Genomic DNA, 19,713 nt, shown 5'->3' on the forward strand with positions numbered 1-19,713 from the left:
CTTTTACATTTATTTACTCAAAAGATTTACGACTTTATGGTTATATTAGGGAGTTATCATCCATTTTTGACTCAAGCTCCCAAACACACAATCTGTTGTAGTTCTGTTTATCTCTATCCACACAGTCTGCTTTATAGGCAAGGAAGGTGACGCAGTAAATATGAGCTACCATCTCACACCAGTGCTCCATGGGCTCCCTGCTCGGCTCCCAATGCACTTCAAAGCTCTGTAGCTGTCTGGTCTCCAGCTGTCTTACAAACAACCTCTTCACCCATGAAGCATGCTGTGGATAGGGGCAGTTGTTTCACAGGAACCCAGAAGACATTGTGTTCCCAGGGTAAGTTCTTGCCTGACTTTACCTCCAGGGAACAGGAAGAGCCTGAGCTGGACTGTCCTCAGAGCTGTTTGCAAACTGTTCTCAGAAACAATGGCTGATGATTCATCTAGCACTGTCATCAACAATCTCCAGGCCTGCCGTTTCACAGACCCAAAATAAAGAGAGGGGACCTTCCTGAACAGAATCATGTATTTTTTTTTTTTTTTTTTAGTGGTGGATCTACAGAGGAGTAACTTGGGCTTAAGAGTGCTTGTAATCAAGTGATTACATATGCTTGCCCGAGGTCAGACAGTAATCGAGTTTAGCAGCTCTGGGGACCCTTGTTCCTGTCTTGTGCTCACATGACATGAGCACACTGACTCATCCATGTGTGGAGATATATAAATGCCTTCTTATAACGTGTTTTTGCAAGTTTTAGTAATAAAGCCAGAACTGTGAGGCTGCAATCTTTCTATGGCAACAGAACACTGTCATCACCAACATTTGACTTAAAAATAGTTTGAAAAAGAAACTCAGTCTCTTTTTTTGTTTGTTTTGTTTATGCTAGTAATGCAGAAGGTTTAATGTGTGCAACCTTTTAAAGTTATTTTTATGAATAAACATTTGCTGGAAGATATCCTGTCTGGGTGATATCTTTTGCTAATGCCTGAAATTAAGCTACCTAAACAAACTTTTCTTTGGTGAGAACAAGACAAGATATGGGGTGGCTTTTCTAGAGGTGTACATCCTAGTATAATGACAGGCCAAGTGATATTACAATGTCTGAAAATTAAAGACCCCAGAGTAGAGAAGATTGATGGTGTTTACTTTCTGCATTTGCTAGCAGTGAAAGGATAGTGACAACTGATGAAAACTAAGATATATTTATGAAGTAAGCTTGTATTCCTCATCAAGGATGTGAGTTGACAGAGGCTAGATATCATGCTTGCATCTCTGGGAATGAAGTATATCCTGTGAGGAGAGCCCATGTAGGCACATAGCAATGACATCCACTAAAACCCAAAATTGTGGATGTTTGCAACAGGAAATACATGAAATATTTACCTAAGGGATTTAGAACCATGCTAAAAAAAACCCAAACAAACTTGTCTACTGTAGCTCCCCGAAAAATCATGTGAGAGGAAGACTAAGTATTGAACTAAAAAGGTGAAACAAAGAGAAGTGCAAATGAACAAAAAACCTTCAGCATGGGGCTGAAGGGGATACTTACAAGTTGTTAAAGTACTAATGTCTCTGCCAGAGGAAAACTTCTTTCTGGGTTTTTTTTACAAGCTTTTAACCAAAAGTTAGTTAAACTTAGTCTAGTGGATGTAAATAGCTATCATAGGGGAATATTAAAGTCCTTGAATCTCAGTTGATTTAACAGCATTTAAGACTGAAGCATAAATTTTTTAGGCAGGGAACTTTAGCTTCAAAAACCCAAATCCATAAAAACCTTATTTTCTCTCTTTCTTATCTTCTTCTCTTACACTGATGAAGTCAGTTATAGGTGTTCACTTATGTTACCAAGAAAACAACAAAACCTATTTAAACACTATACATATATTTCAGGAAGGTGGGAGAAAAATGTTACAGAAATGTGCCCTTTCTTGGGATGCATCAACTCACACACCTTCCTATAAAAGAAAAAAGGACAAGAGAGAAAACCAACCATGAGGAAAAAAACTATCAATAACAGAAGTCTATGTTGCTCTGTCACCTTCCATGTCACATGAAAATAACTTCTTTCAAAATGTTAGTATGTTGTAAGAACATTCAGAAACATATTAGGTTTTTTTTTTCTCCTTTTCAAAGCAAAGCAAAGTTCCACCCATGCTCTCTGTCTCTCTTTTTTTCTCCTCTCTCTTAAGGGGGAAAAAAAAAAAAAGTTTTGAGAATTTCATTTTTTCTATTCACTGCAGTCCTGGCCAAAGTAAAGCCCTCTTTTACATTGACGTCAAGATCTTTACTAAGATTAGGGTTTCATTTCTCTATTGCAGCAATTAGCCAGGGAATGTATAAAAGGCTTCAGGGAAGCGAGCTAGGACTCCAGAGGGGAGAGCACTTTGCACCATAGGCAGATAGCAAAGAGAGAGTGCGGGAGGAGGAAGGCAGGAATACAGAGACGCGGAGTAGGAGGGGGGACGGGGGAAGCAGAGAGGGAAAGAGAGGGAGGGAAGCAGGGAGGAAGGAACAGAAAGTTTATGTACATAAACCTTTTTTTTTTTTTTTTTCTAAGTATTGTTGCACCTAATAGCTAGCTCTACTGACACAGAAATGAGAGGTCTGATCAGGGCTTAAATATCCGAGAAACAATGGGATAGTGCAGGAAAGTTAACAATTAACAGTCTCAGCTTAAATTTTGTAACTGCAGGGAACTGGAAACACAGCTGCCTCTCTCTTCAGCAAAATCAGGTCTCCTGGTTAAGAGAAGAATTTTTGTTAACATCTGAATTTCTGAAAAATAAGCAGCTTGCAGTTGAATGAGTATCGTGCAGTTATGGTTTTAACCAGCCTGCTCATACTTAACTATCTCTGGTTATTTTAAATAGAGCAGCTGTGAAAGGGGTAATGAGGCTTTTGAAATGCCTTTTGCTTTACTCTTTTAAATGAGGGTACAGAGCAATAAAGAGAGCTGAAAGTATCCGGCTGAAGAGAAGCAGCAAAGAAGATGGGTCTGCTAAGTGTGGATTTGTTGATCACGCTTCAGATCTTGCCGGTCTTTTTCTCCAATTGCCTCTTTCTCGCGCTCTATGACTCTGTGATTCTCCTGAAGCACATGGTTCTGTTCCTGAGCCGCTCTAAGTCTGGGCGCGGTGAGTGGCGGAGGATGCTGACCTCGGAGGGGCTGCGCTGCGTCTGGAACAGCTTCCTCCTGGACGCCTACAAGCAGGTGAGTGCGCGGGGATGGGGATGGGGACGGGGATGGGGTGGGTGACTGGGATCAGCATCCCCCTTGTCAGCGGGGACGGAAAGGGAATGACTGCGTGGTGCAAACTATCACCGTCTCACGTTAAGTTTGGTGGGAGAAGTGTGAGCTGAAAGGAGTGGTACTTCTAAGTCGGGGTTAAGGATTCATGAAATTCTGGAGCTGCTGACTCCCTGCGCCTACACTCTGTGCAGCCTTGGCCATGTCACTTAGTTTAAGTGTGCCTCAGTTTCCCCAACAGCATGAATATAATATTCAAGTTTTTAAAATATTTCAAGATCTTCGTTTAGGGGTAATTGATGTTTTCACAGCTGTAGTTTATTATTGCCATGTGAGACTCAGATACCATAAAAAGACTGCATCTTCAGATAGAGATCTACATAGATCTACATGTTAGCTATGTAATAAGAGTTGTTTTATCTAGTGTAAAATATAGAAATTAACCATTGTCATCACACTGGCATTTTCTATTACTCATACATTAACTTTTATATTGGAGGAGATATCCAAGTAATAGTAAAACTGTGCACAAATTGAAAAAGTGACCTTTTTCTTTCATGAAAGCAATGACAGAACGACATGTCAGAGATTAAAAATGAACTTGACTAGCTGTCGGACAGCTGCCTGGTGATTTAAATTAATAAAGCCAGTAACAGTTATGCAACATGTACTTTTCTTTTCCTTTTAAGATTTCTTATAGACATTACCCAATGGTACTGCCCAGGTCCCATGAGATAGCTAGAATTCTCTTTTACAGATAGGTAGACCCAAACCCATGAAATTTCTTGGACAGACCACCCAAGTTACTAAGTAGAACTGGATTCAGAGCTCTGTGGCTTTCAAAACAGTGCTTAGTCTGTTAATTTGTTGTCTTATTTAGACCATCCATCACACTCCATGTGATGTCATGGGGGCCCTGTCCAAATTATACACTTCTGAAATATTTCTTTTTGTATTGCCTTCCCCCCAATTCACTTTCACACCTCTACAATAGCTTTTGTTTTTGCTCTTATCTAAAAATCTGTAGAGCTGGTGATGTTGGTGTTTGCTGGCTTTGTGATATGGAATACTATCTGCTTAGCCTGAAACTCAAGCAATGGGGACACTAATTTTCGGTGTAAGACAAATATAAATAACTAGCTTTTGCCAAATGGGTCAACCTCTTACTGCCACCCCAGGAATCATCCAGCTGGCTACCCAAATAAAATAATGCTGAATGAAGTCCACTATTCTTCTAGCCCTTCTAGTCTTTGTTTTTATTCTCTTCATAGACATTAAGTAAGTACATTTTACAGTGGCCTTGTTAAATGGGTCACTGAACACAATTGTTCCCATTTTACAGACAAGGCAAGGCAGGACAGTTAACACATGACTTGGTCAAGGCTCCAGTGGAAGCTGCTAGCACGACTCTGCAACAGTCAAGTTTTGAGTTCTAGTATTTGCAACCTATATGTAGCCTGGGGTCTGGAGAAGTTGTTAAGCTGTAAGAAACCTTATATCCGTGCAATATTTTCAATCTCTTTTTTGTTAAATTACACACAGTTATTTAAAATTAAGATATTGCGTGATTTTCTGTAGTCTCCAAAGTCACGCTTTGCCTTTCTTTCAGTATAATTGCTGTTAATAAGGACGGAAGCGACAGGTATGGTGACTGTGTTATTTTTGGCGTTGGCAATGAAACTCATACCTTGAACTTTGGTAATTTTATTCTCTCCCTTATCATGATTAAATCACCTGAGTTGCTCAGGTTAATCAGACGATTAGGTTCCTAAAAATGAACTCTGTGCCTCAATGAACTCAGCAGAAAAATGCATATAAACACAATAAAATTTTATCGCCATGCTCCAAAAAGAGGAAAAAGTCCATTCATGGCAGCTGTCCTTAAGATAAAATGAATTGACCAACAATTAATGGAAAGACTGTTTTATGTAATAGAATTATGAGCCATAAGGACAGAAGATCATTTGAAGCTCTTGGTTGTCACAGAAATATAGTTAAGTATAGAAATCAAATTATAAAGGGGCCAAAATGTTATGGAAGCATGGCAAGATGTAGCTGATAACATAACCATGATTGCTTGTTGTTCCAATTTACCAGCTGAAGCAAGGTATTAACAAATTACTTTAAAAGGTAAATTCATTCCACTGAGCAGTCTTTAAGAGAAAATCACAATTTTTTCATGTAGAATAACAAAATTGCAGATGTCTGAGATAACCAGAGCCAGACTGCTAGTTAGCAGAAGACTGGATCAAATAATTAACTGTGCTTGGTTTTACTGTGTTTTGTGTCACTCACACAGAATTCTTCCTGAGTACATTTCATAATATTTTTCACAAAATTACTTTTGCTTGATGTAAAATTTCTATTCAAAGAAAAATTTATGGGAGGCTCTTCCAGAAAAACACTGTGGGTAGATACTACATTTTGAATTAAGGTAGATTTATTACAAGAAAGGACCTTTGCCTGAAAAGCATGCATTGTCCCAGAACTGATGTTTTTTCAAGGTTAGTGTGTACAAGATATGATCTTGTAATGGTTAGAGTATATTTCAAACTATTCTACTAAGCTATTCTGATTTACTTTCTCATTGTCTAGAAAACCTTAACAATATCTCATCCAAATTTCAACTTTTTGCTGCTTTTTTTCTTACTAAGTATTATTACACATGTTTTTTTTGTGAGGGCAGTTATTTCATAGGCAAGATTACCTAGCATCAGTTGAAGATTTTAGCACCATCAGTGGGGAATCAGTGTGAAGTTTGTTGTATTGGAGGTAGAGAATATTCAGTATTCTTTTTTATTGGAACATTCTATATGACTGCTTTTCTCCACATTTTAAAATCCCATTGGAATCAAAATAATTCCTTTTTGTTTGATTTTTAATGTAAATTTTACTAATGAATAATATGTTTCTTTTTACTTCCTTAGCTCTGAGTTCAATATCTGTCAGACTCAGTGTTGATATTGTCTACACTGCACCACCTTTGTGATTTATAGACCATTCTCCTATTATTTTCCAAGAGGCAAGTGTGTCTTACATTACAAGGGAGTCTTTAGGACCAAACTAATCATCATAACAGAGATAAATAGAGCTAGGAGTCAAGTTAGATTAACTTCCTGTAATTGAAAGAGTGCAAAAGCATTAAATATTATTTTTATACATGTATGTGTGTGTAGGTATTTACAATTTATATGTTTGCACTTATCTATATATACTTACTTGTCTCTATAGATGTACATACATATATGTATAAAAAGGCAAAAGCACACATATGTAAGTGTACATTTCCAAGAGTCAGTCCCTCACATTTCTCCATGTATATATACACACATGTATGTGTGTATGTACACATACATTCAGATATGAATGCAGTCACAGCTACTGATGAGAGAAAAAAACCAAGACTTTTTGGGAAGGTGTTAGTGTAACCATGATTTACACAGGCCATTTCTACAGATGTCAGTGAGGTGTTTGTTTTAGCTTAAAGCATGTATACTGAATGTATCACACATCTGCAAAAATCCAGAGAAAAAGCTGGAGAAGTTTTTTTGGGAAAAAAGAAAGTTTAAAAGCTTTTTGGTACCTGCTAAGTTCTATGCTTTATTTAGTAGTGGGATGAATCTGTTTTCCAAGCTACCAAAGGTGAGAAACTGTTATCTCAAAATGCTTTTAAAATAGGTTTAAAAATGGTTGTACCCATTAGAGATGCGCAGTGGTGAGGCCTTGTGCTGGGAGCTTCTCCAGTGCCAGTCACGAGCTCTGTGTTTCAGCAAGGCAGAGCTATCATTCATGGTCTCCAGTAGAAAGCTTTAATGTTATCCTCAAGGAAATCATTCCTCTTCTTCCCCTCAGTGTAGGATAGTTACAGGGAAGACCTTAATGGCCTCTCCCTGCAGCAGCCCCGTCTTTAGGAATGCTGTGCTGTACCTCTGGGGGCAACGTGCACACGTGCACACACACAGAGGCTGTGTGACTGTGCGTCATGGGCCGCAGAGGGATGCTGGGATCTCAGGTGATGGATGGTGGTGGGTGTGTGTGTACTTGTACAGCTTTTTACTGTCTTTAGAATGGGCCAGCAGCAAGCTCTGGCATGACAGTCCCAACACAGGGGAATGGCTGGCACAGGATCCCGGGTTCATGGCGTAGACCCAGCTCTGGATGTAGCAAGTAGAGTGGTTCAGTAAACACCCAGTGAGATTTTCCTGGGTTTTCAGGCAGGCAGTTAAATTACCTTTGGCTGCTTTTTCCTGCCTGGTAGGTGCATCATCTAAAATAAATCAGCATGCAAAGCAAAACAGTCCCAAACCTTACATATTAAATGCATGCTGCACAACATTATCACAAAGATATATGTGAAAGTAATATAAAAGCATGATTCTCTACCTGCTCTTTGGCTGTTCAGTAACTCTTTGCTTTTTGAGGAAATGTTTTAAAGGTTGAAACAAAGACATAACCTTCATACTTAACTATTTGTATTTATTTTTTCTGGCAAGGTAAGGAAGTGTCTCTCTCTGCAATTGACAGTGATAAAGGGAATTTGCAAAAGAAAATGTGTTGTATAATTTCAGGGTTTAGAACTAGACATTCTGTGGCATTAAAAATATTTTATTGGTTTTACAAAGTTCAACTTTAGCAGAATTGTTTTCATTGACATTTGCAAATGAAAACAAACTTGAAAGAAGTGAGAAAAACAAAACTGAATCAAACCAAAATTAAAACCTCTCCCGCAAAGTTGAGAACATAAACTCAGCAGAATCTGGTCTTGGCATTGTAATTACTATTAAAACTTTCTCACTATTATTAATATATAATCATGTTTGTTGTAGTTGTGTCTGAAGATCAACCTAGGCCAGGGACCCATTGTACCAGGAAGTGTCCCAACAAGAGGAGCAGACAGCTGGTCCCATGGAACTTAAGAGTTCAAACATTCAAAACAGACAAAGAAGAGGAAAAGAAATACTTTTATCCCACATAGACTCTCATCCCATTTCATTTTATAGATCTAAATTCACTTCTTCCACATCTCTTTGCACTGTTCCATTTTCACCCTATGTGTGAAAAACTGACTGTAAGGAGTGCTTGCCTTGTTGCTGAAGCCTTGTGAAAACCCCCTTTTGCTGTGATAGACACAAAAAATTAGCTGATGGGCACTATTCAGGAAGAGGACTGGACATGGTTCTTGAGTGCTGGCTCTACCTCTGTCAAAACCACCACTGTGTATTCATACTCGTAAAGCCGAGTAAAAAGAAGTAAAAACCCATAATCCAAATTAATAGCAAATTCCCTTCATGTGCTGAGTAACAAAATCTGGTGAAGGCCTCTGTCAAGTGTAGGTAGATCCCAGTGGCCACGGTGTAGTAGGCCATGCTCCCATCTTGAGGGAAACATAAAGCCCTTAAGAAACTTGCTCTTGGCTCCCCAATCATGGGAACTAAAATTAACTGTAAGAGAGTGCAAGGCAAAAGGCTCCTTTATGCTTTCCTTGTGCCATGCATACTCATTTGTGGGACTGGTGGCTTCTAAATGGAGAGAGCAGCATTTGACTAGTTATTTTTATCTGGACGGTGCCTGGTTTGTTTGTCTCCCACTTCCCTTCGTCAGCTAAACATACCTGATCCTAAATAAAAGACTGGGAAAGCCTGAGCCATTTCTAGTCTCTACTCTTCAGTTAGAGTAATTCAAGTTGCCACCTTCCCAAGACGAATGAAGAACTTCTGCCCCCTTACTCTACTCCAGACAAAGGCCTTCTGTGATTCTTGTCAACTGCACAACTCTGGGTCATGAAATAAAGAAAACAAAAATAGTAGTTTGTAGAACTTGCCAACCAGAGTCAAATTATGATTTGGATGAAGCTATACCTAGCTGAATGGGATCAAATCAAAGTAGAGAATTAAAAAAAAAAAAGCTTAAGGCTGCAGGGATTCAGTTCATTACCAATCACTGCACTCCAGTCTCAAACACAACATGTCCATATTCAAGGGACTAATATCATAAACTTAATTGCCTGGCAGCACCTGTTTTTTTAGGGAGTTGACATAACCTGATGAATCTGCCAAAGTCTATGAAAATTCCTGACACAGGGAATTAAAGCTGTATTCCAGTGCACAGGATCCCAGGAAGGTTATCCTTAAGCTGATAAAAGCAATACAGGAAAAAAGAAAAGGTAAATAAGGAGACAATATTTTGTTTGTGGGGCTTTACCTAGTCCTTATGGAAAATGTACTACAAACTTAGCAGTATGTGCTATTTCTAGCCGGCAATTTATGAATAAGGCTTTCTCTCCTGCTCCTAAGTCTCCTTCATTTTGCAGGCTGTGTGCTAAACTATCAGCAATCTCGTTCTCTTTTCACTCTGCATGCAGACAGAGCAGGCTGTCACAAACACAAAATTCTCACAGGTGATGCGAGTCACTGATCTGGTGTTGCTGCTTGCCCCTGCTGATGGCTGGGCTGGCTCACAGATTTGGTTGGCCTACCTTGCGTGTTCCATGCAGGCTGCATGGGAGGGGATGCCTGCAGGCTGCTCACTTTCTGCCTCATTCAGAAGGCTGCACTGAATGGCCAAATATTCACACACAAAAGTACGTGATTATGGAAATGCTGGATTGCGTGTGAGGGGAATTCTGCTGGTTTGTTTCTCAGAATTTATATTTTGCCTGCCTTTGTGTAAGATTTCAAAAGCAGCTTGGCCGAATACATGAGTGTTTTTGTTTGTTTTCTCATTGTGTTGATTTTCTTTTCCAAGAGCTATTTTTTCTTTCAATAAATAACAACAAAGAAGATGGCCAAGGCCTACAATGCAGATGATCAGCAAGGATGATATTGTCATCCTGTGTCAATCGGTTCAGAGTCTGGTGAAATGAACAGTCCCTTGGGAACATCAGTTCTTCATCAAGACCAATTAGTGGATCTGCCGCTGCTGCTTATGTTTAAGCATTAACGACTGGGCAGGGCTGCTTTTTGGAGTGTCTGACACTGGCATGGAACAAGGCACCGACCTAATTACTTCTCTACAAGAGCAAAAAAATGCCTCGTGAATGCCTGCTTGGCAAGGATGTCTCATTAAGGGAAAAAACTCAACACAAGCACTCCTAGAAACAAAAATTAAAATGATAGGTAACCTGCGGCCATGAGACTCTCTTCATGGTTGTGGGAAATGAAGAGAAACTGCTGTAAGGTGATGTATAGCTGTATAGATGGATTCTTTGTACTTTGTTTCCTAACTCCACTTATTTTTATAGTCCATAAGGAGTATGAGAGACAGAATGCAAACTTGCATTGTTGAAGAACAGAAAATATTTTGTGATCTTTGGTATCAATGTTAAATCGGACTTGAAGGGCATTCCCATGATGGTGTGTGTTGGAAGTTGTTTTATTAGTCTATTACAAACTGGCCTAGGAAATTCAAGGGTTTGGTAGACCCAAGTGAGGAGTTGGTAATGAGGAGCTTATGATATATAACCTCTCTTTCTGCTTAAATCGATCAAGAAGCAAACTGTGGTTTCCCAGTTAAAGAGTGGTGTCTAGATATTTTCAGTCATGATAGTTTTGTTAAAATAAAACCTGAGGAGTAAGTAGAAACAGCTGCTCAAATGTTTCTTTGGTCCTAAGCAGCTCTGTTCATTCCTGACTTATAGGTTCTTCTTTTTTACCCTTAGTTTTCTTGTCCTCTGAAGAATAAGAGCAAATATAAGAAATTCAATGTGTGTTGTTTAATTGTGATTTGTGAGATAAATTACATGTCACTACTTCTTTTCTTTGACTGGATGAGCACACACTCTTAAATACTGAGGTCCATTATTCATCCAGGGGTTGGATGAAGCACAAATACTTATATGTCAGGCTTTGCCCAAAAGATACATTTTGAGCAAGCTAGCTCTGAAAAAGTATGCATTGTAGTTCAGGAACAGTTAATCTAAAGAGGGATCTAGTGTTTGTGTAGATATGTATGTGTTGTGTTTCTTGAGATTTCCCTATTTTGGTAGTCACCAATTTATCACAAATTGCTGAATTGTTTAGTTGGCTTCTGGAGTGAGTGCACCTCTCAGGGTGATTATGTGGATGCCACGTGATCCTGACTTGTGTATTTCTTTGCTCAAGTGCAGCCCTTTACCTGACTCCTGCTTTACCTATCTTACATCACAGAATGGCAGAGGGAAATGATCAACAGCTGAAGAGAAGACTACCAGCTAAGGTGTAGGTGGCCCTGAATGCTCTAAGATTCTTAATGCCACTTCTTAAATGCAAGAGCCTGAGTCTCTGAGTCGGCTTCTCCAGACAGATCATTTCTTCTTAAAAACTGGGATGTAGTAATTTTCTTTCTTTGAGCTCAATGAGCAGCACACTCATACATCAGGTCCTAAACTCAGCTGTTTCAAGCCTCTTGCTTTCAAAGGTGAAGTGCAAGGGTTTTTTTAAACTGTTACCAGTGCTCTAGCAGATAGCAATGCTGCAGACGCAGATTTACAGGGATGGGGACAAAAGGGGCTTTGCTTTCCCAGAGCATCATTATTTCTCTTGACTATGTTGCAGCTGCATTATCCTCTGCTTCCAGTGGCATGACCACCACATACTTGGCCTGTTAAGATTTGTGGGTCTCAGGCCATCTTTCTTTCTGTGGTTCTCTTCTTTGCTGATCTCTGAGTGAGAATGGTGTGTTTCAATGGTTGTATTTCAATTTGCCCTATTGAAAAGAGTCAAAATAATGCTCATAATCATATTCCAACATGCTGTGAGACATTCTCACATAGCTGTGAAGGCCGGAAGTGTTAATGGCTGTGTCTTACAAACTCTTCTTTGACTAGACTCTTGCTTCTAATGTTATTCTGATGAAATAGTGCAGAGTCATGAATAACTGCAGTTTTGTTCAAGATAGTCAGGCTTCTGTGGAAGCAATGGAGGATCCAGTATTAGCAATCTACTTGCCATTGGATTTATATTCAGCAGCAACTGCACGACTTCAGTGTTCAGCTGTTCACTCAGCTTCTTACTGCATCTGACTCCTATATTGCATCTGATACCCTATAATGCAATGTAAAATATAAGTGCACAAAAAAATCAGTTATTTATTCAGTTTTTACGCAGTTGTCATGTAGAGTTAACTTCTATAGACTTTAATTGCAGTGTAGCTTCAGAAAGAAATACATAAAATGTAAAAGACTTTAAAATTTCACCCTGTGTGTTTCCTTCAAAGCAACAATTCTGAACATAATTAAATAGTCAGGGGATAGAGTCAGGAAAATACAAAAGGATAATTGCCTTGCTGTACTAGAGGTTGATGTTAAAGGCAGAGACACAGGAATTGCTGTGGCAGAGCTCATTAAAACTTAATTACATTATGCAATAATGCTTTGTGGTTCTACTGTAGTTATCAGCTAGGGATCTTGGAGCCCTCTGCAGGCTCCCCCTTATTCTGGCATTCCCTCCTGTGAGTTGCTTTTATTCTGTCTTTTTTTTCTGTAGACATGCAAACAGAAATGGTCAGGCAAAATGACCTTTCCACCACTGCCTGTTGGGTCTGAGTTAGATCTGAAGTTGGAGCTGAGAGCAGTTAATTCATGATATAAACTTTCCCCTTTTCCTGCTGTTTTTCCCCCAATCATCTTGTAAAGAAACATTGCAGTAGAAGGAAATGTGTCACTCCATCACTGATGAAATTACTGCAAAGGGGTTAAAGAAATTTTAGAGAGCACAGTCTTAGATGATTCAGTGTCAAAGCACTGTATATATTAAGTGGGCATATGCAGAGATCTCTTGTGTTTGGTACACTTCAGTATTTTCATTCTTGGACTGCATGATGAAAGAGAATATAAAAATCTGCAAATCTCTTAAAATTGAGAGGCATTGTGTGTGTTGTGAAGATCAGGAATATAATGCAGAATGATTTTTGAGAATTGGAAAAATGGCTTGAACTGCAGGTTGTGGGGTGAAAAGGGATCTAGGCTTTATAACACCTTACTAGCTAATCTCTAATCAACAGGCTACTGTTTTTCCAAACCAGTCAAGGTGTCTCATAAAAAGCAAACAGTTAGAATATATAAACAGGTGTAGTCTGTGAGCTACTTCATTACACAAAGTAATTGTCTGATTATGCTGAAAATTAGTGAAAACACTGTTAAAGTTTTGAATAGTGATCTTCAAGGATAATGTGAACCAAATGGAGAACTCATGAAAAATGCCTGTGGAAAAAACTTAATGTGTCACAGAGGAAAGTAAGAAGAAATTTGAAGTAGTCTGTCTGAAAGCAAATACAAGACTCCAAATACATAAGGGTGGACAGGACCAAGTATGTAGTGGACAGGACAGACTTCTTATAAAATTTTCTGTCATTAATGAAGTAGCATATTTGTCAGAAATGCCACATTTTCCTGAACTGTGAGTGCAGATGGACAAGATGACCATTTTAAAGCTGCTGCTTTTGGTGATTTGCTCTGTCCCCACATGACTCATTAGGTGTACACTGAAAAGAGTAGTCATAAGGATACTGCACAAGCAAGTCACACTAACTTGACATGTTTTATTTGTTCTGCCATCAGGTCAAACTGGGAGGAGAAGCCCCAAACTCCAGTGTAATCCACATAGCCAAGAACAGTGATGGCAGCAGTGGCAGCTGGAACAATGTTGGTAGCAAGTGTGGAACTAAATGCCACCTCCTGGATTTTGCCAACTCAGAGCGGCCACTGGTGGTCAACTTTGGCTCGGCTACCTGACCACCGTTCACAAGCCAGCTGTCAGCCTTCAGCAAGCTGGTGGAGGAGTTCTCTGGTGTAGCTGACTTTCTGTTGGTCTACATCGATGAAGCTCACCCATCAGATGGCTGGGCTGCACCTGGAATCACTCCCTCTTCATTCGAAGTAAGGAAACACAGAAGCCAGGAAGAGAGATGTGCAGCTGCTCACCAGCTCCTAGAACACTTTTCCTTGCCACCTCAGTGCCAAGTGGTGGCTGACTGCATGGACAACAATGCCAATGTGGCCTATGGGGTTTCATTTGAGCGAGTATGCATTGTACAGAGACAAAAAATTGCCTACCTGGGCGGAAAAGGCCCCTTTTTCTACAACCTTCAAGAGGTTCGGCTTTGGCTGGAGCGAAACTTCAGCAAAAGATGAAATCCATTCTCACAGGAATTATGTCAACAGATGTCCCTTTATGGTGATGCAAAAGGGAAAAAAAAGAAAACATGCTAGTTTAAATAAAATCTTTCAGATAGTTGCAGGAAGACACTTCTGATAACAATGCCAAGTGAATGTTAACTAGGAAAGGAAAATAAAACAAAAATCTAGCTCCACAGAAACATTGTCAAGTGAAAAAAAATCCCACTCCTGCTCTTGCTATGGGACAGAAGAGGTAAATAGGCTTCTCCAAAAAGGTTCTGCTGGCAAGCAGGTAGGGTGATTAGATAAGACCCAGAAGCCCCAGTCCTGGGGTGAGGCAGAGAGTGTTTCTGCTTAGAAGGCATTCCATGGAAAGGCAGTGCTGTACATTTTATCAGAAACGCTTCTTCATGCCCCTGTGGCCAGTGCAAGGAACCCGAGAGGAGCAGGGGGTTTGCAGTTAATTTGCATACAAATGCAGTGCAGTGCGGTGATTTTCCTCTCTTGGTAGAAAATTTATTGTTCAGAGACTTCAGGAACCACATGCAATGCATAGCACAGGCAGACTGGCTGCTCAGAGCAAGACAAACCTTTGCTGGTATTTGTACCCTCTGTGGACACCTCTGCACAGCATATTAACTATGTAATGCTACCTTACATGCTTGTATCCAGTGTGCAAGCCTGTGCCTGCTGAGAAAGGTGTTAAAATCTATGGAGCTGGACCAAAAAGACAAAGGTGATCAAATAAGCCCATTACCATTCGTAAACTGAAATACCTGGACTAATTATAACGCAACATTGAGAACCATCTAGAGCATATATCATGAGACAAAACACAGCTGATGCCAACCAAACCCTTGGTTCTGAGGGCTGACAATACATATTTAGCAATGTTCTTTGGTTCTCATCTCTGTTTCTTTACCCCTCTCCCTCTCTTTCTGTCTAGCAATAGGCTTAAAGGTAATTTCACTTTTAGCTTTTAAAAAAAACAACAACTTATTTCTCCAGGGTTTTTTTTTTAATGTGAGATAATGACCTTGCAGTTGTATTTTGGGGACACGGGAACTTATGCACAATTTTACCTCATCGAAATGGAAACCTATCCTGTCATTTACCCTGTTAAATGTAGTCATTCTGACTTTTCCTGTCTTAGATACCTGAACCTAGTTTGTAGCTATGTTAATCTGGAAGTTAATTTGTTTGCAGCCTTGGGATTGATTAGCTGCAGTTCTGCTACCAGATGAATTCATAGTCTGTTTCTCTCATGTTCTTGAAAACCTTCCCAGAAAAGAAACAGGGAGGACAAATAGTTTGAATGAATGTGAGTAAGTGTAAAAGATGGGAGAACTTCCATATGAATGAGCATGAGGATTTGATTGTTATGTTGAAAGAGATACTGTGAACTTGGAGTATACATTAAGTTTAGGTATTTCTAAAAATAAAATTATTTAATCAAGCCTGATGAAGAGACAGATTTACAATGAGCTACCCTATTAGAGCTAATAAATGAAAAGCCATATGGAGATGGACTATCCAAGTTTTCTCTCATCTTTGGCAGAAACATGAAAGAGATAAACAGAATGAGTGTCAAAAATCAAATTAGTTCTTTTAATTTCTCATCCTGCCCATCATCAAGAATATGATGTATTGATACTGACATAGGAAAGAATAGAAAATACGTGTTTTATTTTCACAATCCCCATTAATATTGTGTATTTCCTCTAGCTTGGCTGTTTGTCAACTTAGCCCATGTAGGAGGAATTCGGAAATGTGTTTTCAAGCACAGATCTGAAATAATGACAGTAGCATGGGTAATTTTTCCCATAGTCATGTTCATGCTTCCCATTCTTCTCACATTTTCCTCCACACACTGTTAAACATAGACACATGTGCACTTACACAGTTGGTAAAGTGAATTAGAGAAGGGTGTAAAGATTTGTCCTCAGATCTCTTGGTGAGCTCCACTTCTCAGAAGGCATGTGTCTCTCTGTGTGTGCATTTATGTATGCACCCATATGTATATAATACATTTTTATGTATGTGTATACATATGTATGCACATATAAATGGTATCTAAGGCCATTAATGATAATTGTCCTAATTGTCCTGTCCTACCTTTCATTAATGTTACTGTAAATCATTCTTCAGTGTGGAAGATTGTTACAGATCTTCATGACTAACTGGGATATATAACTGAATTTTTAAAACTGATTAGCATAGAAACAGTAACATAGCCAAACTACATGGTTTATTTAATCCAGTGTCCTACCTCTGACTGTATCAGATGCTTCAGGGGAAGGTGCAATAATTTTTAACTTACAGAATTTTTATTAGTTCAGCCCATATCATTTTTGCCTCATCTAAAGTGACTGTTGATGTCTCATCATCCCTCATGAGTGGCTGATTCTGGGTTTTGAGATTTAAATATTTTGCAAGGTGGGGATTACAAAAAAAAAAAATCCTGTTTAAGTTCAAAGAAAACCGAATGAAAACAAATTTTTTCTTTCATATTTAAATAGGCTGCTTTTCAATGTCATTCTCATCTCTTGCTGTTATATAGCAATAAGCAATCCCAATTTTTCTTCCATATGTCAGTCATTATATAATCTATATAGAATTTTGCAAATCTATTGTTTGTTTAAGACAAACAATAACTCATATTCTTATACAGGTTCATACTCTTTCCTTGTCTCTGAATCTCTTCTGGTTTTGCTACACTGTACTTTTACTCAGGTGAGTAAAGATGTAGACACTAATCCAAGTAAAAATCTGTATTGATATATCCAACACAGCATCTTTTCCTTATTATATCCTATTCTTCAGTCATCTGAAACTTATTTAATCCACAGCAACTCCATAGCCTTTGTAAAATTTAAACTAGTAAGCCTTTTCTTCTTTTCCTCACTATACCGTTGAAGTCTGAACTGTTTATATGGGAAATGCTAGCCAAATGTTTGACACAGCTGTTGAAACATACCTTTAGTTCAGAGGAAAGAGTTAGAATTAGTAATTCAGGTTGTTAATACCCATTTGCATATCTAAAGTTACAATTATTTTTCAAATCCATTCTCTCCTTTTTGAATGTCCATTATTTTGTTTTGAAATTCATAAATGCCTCTTCATCACATAGTATACAGGAATTATAAAATTGGCTCCTGTAAATGGGAAAAACACATTGATTTTACATAAATAAAAATACACAATATCTTCATTTCTTTCTTGGCAACATGTATGACTGTCCTGCCTAAAATTTAAAGATGTTCCAGACTTACTGATTATCAAGACAGAAATACATTTTGCAAAACCTTGGGTTTCCCCAGAAAACTTCTGATCAGAAAGCAGAGCTTTCTTCAAAGTAAAATGGGCATAAAGGAAAAAAAAAAGAACAGGATTTTCTAGGAGGCTGACAGAAGCATATTTTCCTTTTTTAACTAAATTAAAGCATTTTATTGACATTTTAAATGAAATGTCATCCATTGTCCTCAACTGATAATACAAGTGCCATATGTCAGATACCCCAAATTTTTGTAACAGTTGTTTTGGGTCCAGGTAGAGATTTTACTTAACTTGCTAGCCTTGTCTAGTCTGTGGTGAGACTGGATTTGCTTCTCTCTCATTCTCACTGTGTCAGGGCACTCTACCATATTACTTGAGGTGCTCCAGTGTGACATACATGAGCAACAGCTCATGTTGAGCAACAGCTTACAAAATAGGTGCCTGAAAGCATTCTGGAAGGCTACTGTATATAATAGAGACCCCAATACTGTGTCTCAACATTAGTATGGGAAACTTCCAGTACTTTTCATTTTCAGCGACATACAAAGCTATTCTGGGCTATTATTCTACATTGTTCTGTGCTTAGCATCTGTATTTAGCACTGTATAAAAGGAATGTAAAACATTTTGTGCAGATGAGAAACTAGCATTTTGCTCTTTCCTTGTGTAGACAATGACATAAATTTAAGGCAGCAGGAAAACATGCCCCATCTATTAAAAGGAAGAAAATATGTTATGAAATATGTTGTTGAACAGTCTGAACACTTTGAAAAACAAAATGCAGTGGTTTTTAGGAAGGTGATCTTGGTGGGGAAACCTACAATGCTTCTGAAAAGGTATTTGTGCTATGCATTCAGGTGTGTGCAGAGGGAAGTTATGTTTCTGCATGTGTGAAAGTGTCTTTTCTGTGATGTGGAGTATAGATTTTAGAGTTTTTAAGACTTTCATTCAGTACTATAACCAAAGCAATAAGAGGTGTCAGGTAGGGAATACTGGCCAGTTTTGTACAACTCGACACCTCGTCTGTGACAAATCCATAATCAGTTGGGCCCAACTTGGAGTCTTCAGTGAAGAGAGATTGGGGTGAGACAGGGGAGGCTGGTGTGCTTATGAAGATCACTAACAAAAGAGTGATTAACTCAGTTAGTGTTCAGATGCCCTCACTCCAGCACTCCTCTCTGCACCTTAGTGTGTCTGTATTTTAAGGAGGCGTCCCTTTGGGTCTGTTGATAAGATCACTGTGGTGTAGGTGCCTATGTGTACTATGTGTGTGTCATTGTTTAAATGTCAAAAATACACTGCAGGAGAGCCAGCAAAATTTTGTTACTATATGGTGCTCCATGAAATGTGCTTTCTAGATTTGTTTTTCTTGTATTATAATAAACGATAAAGGAAAATATACCTCTTCTGTGTTTCATTCTGATTGCTAATACACAGTGGAATCTTGACATTTGACCAAGGAAACTTAGAACTGTATTTAATACAAAAGTTTATGCCACCCTGACTAGATCTTAAGCAATAAAGGCAAAGTCCCTTATAAGTGGTGGAGCTAATTTGCTATCTGACTACTCTCAAGGTTTTAGAAAGGTAAAGGGGATAGAAACAGACAGCTACAAGGACAGTAGTTGAGTCTGCACAGAATTGCACTGTTAAAAAAAAAAGTGCTTGAAGAAAGGGAGCCAAGCTATATATAGCATATGAAACCTGGGCAATTGGTTATGAATGCATTAGCTATAAATGCCACTCCCATTTCAATGTACAGGCAAAAGATCAAAAATAAAATTCAAATCACAGCTGAATAGTTGCTACAAGAAAAAAAATCAAATTAAAAATAGGCAGCAACTTTTTAAATAAACTTGCTTTGTGATTTAATTGTATTTTAGAAATTCCCTCTGTCATCTTTTGTTACAAGTTTTATAGGCCCCTGCTTCTAAAAACTGCTTGTGAATATAGGTGAGAAAGAAAAAAACAAATCACCGAAAGGAAGACCATGAAAAAGGTTGTATCCTAGCTCCCTGAACATAAATGTTCATTACAGTTCATTATAGCTCTTGAAACAATCAAATAAATAACTCTCTCTAGATTATCTAGTTTACATCAC

General features: G+C 38.6%; 1 protein-coding gene across 2 annotated transcripts; it reads left to right on the top strand.

Annotated features, from left to right (window-relative positions):
* Positions 1–2,307: 2,307 nt before the first annotated feature.
* DIO2 (iodothyronine deiodinase 2) lies at positions 2,308–17,723 on the top strand (the record flags this gene model as incomplete). 2 transcript variants are annotated; one of them, XM_083863753.1, is made up of 2 exons in its annotated part: positions 2,308–3,209; positions 13,780–17,723. In XM_083863753.1, the coding sequence occupies exons 1-2, from the start codon at positions 2,988–2,990 to the stop codon at positions 14,428–14,430; spliced, it is 873 nt and encodes a 290-aa protein (XP_083719879.1). In that variant the 5' UTR covers positions 2,308–2,987. The 2 variants fall into 2 exon arrangements, with proteins under 2 accessions (XP_083719879.1, XP_083719880.1); XM_083863754.1 differs by having other exon boundaries at positions 13,780–14,352.
* Positions 17,724–19,713: the final 1,990 nt, after the last annotated feature.

Source organism: Zosterops lateralis (assembly GCF_965231275.1).
Source record: "Zosterops lateralis genome assembly, chromosome: 6".
NCBI lineage: Eukaryota > Metazoa > Chordata > Aves > Passeriformes > Zosteropidae > Zosterops > Zosterops lateralis.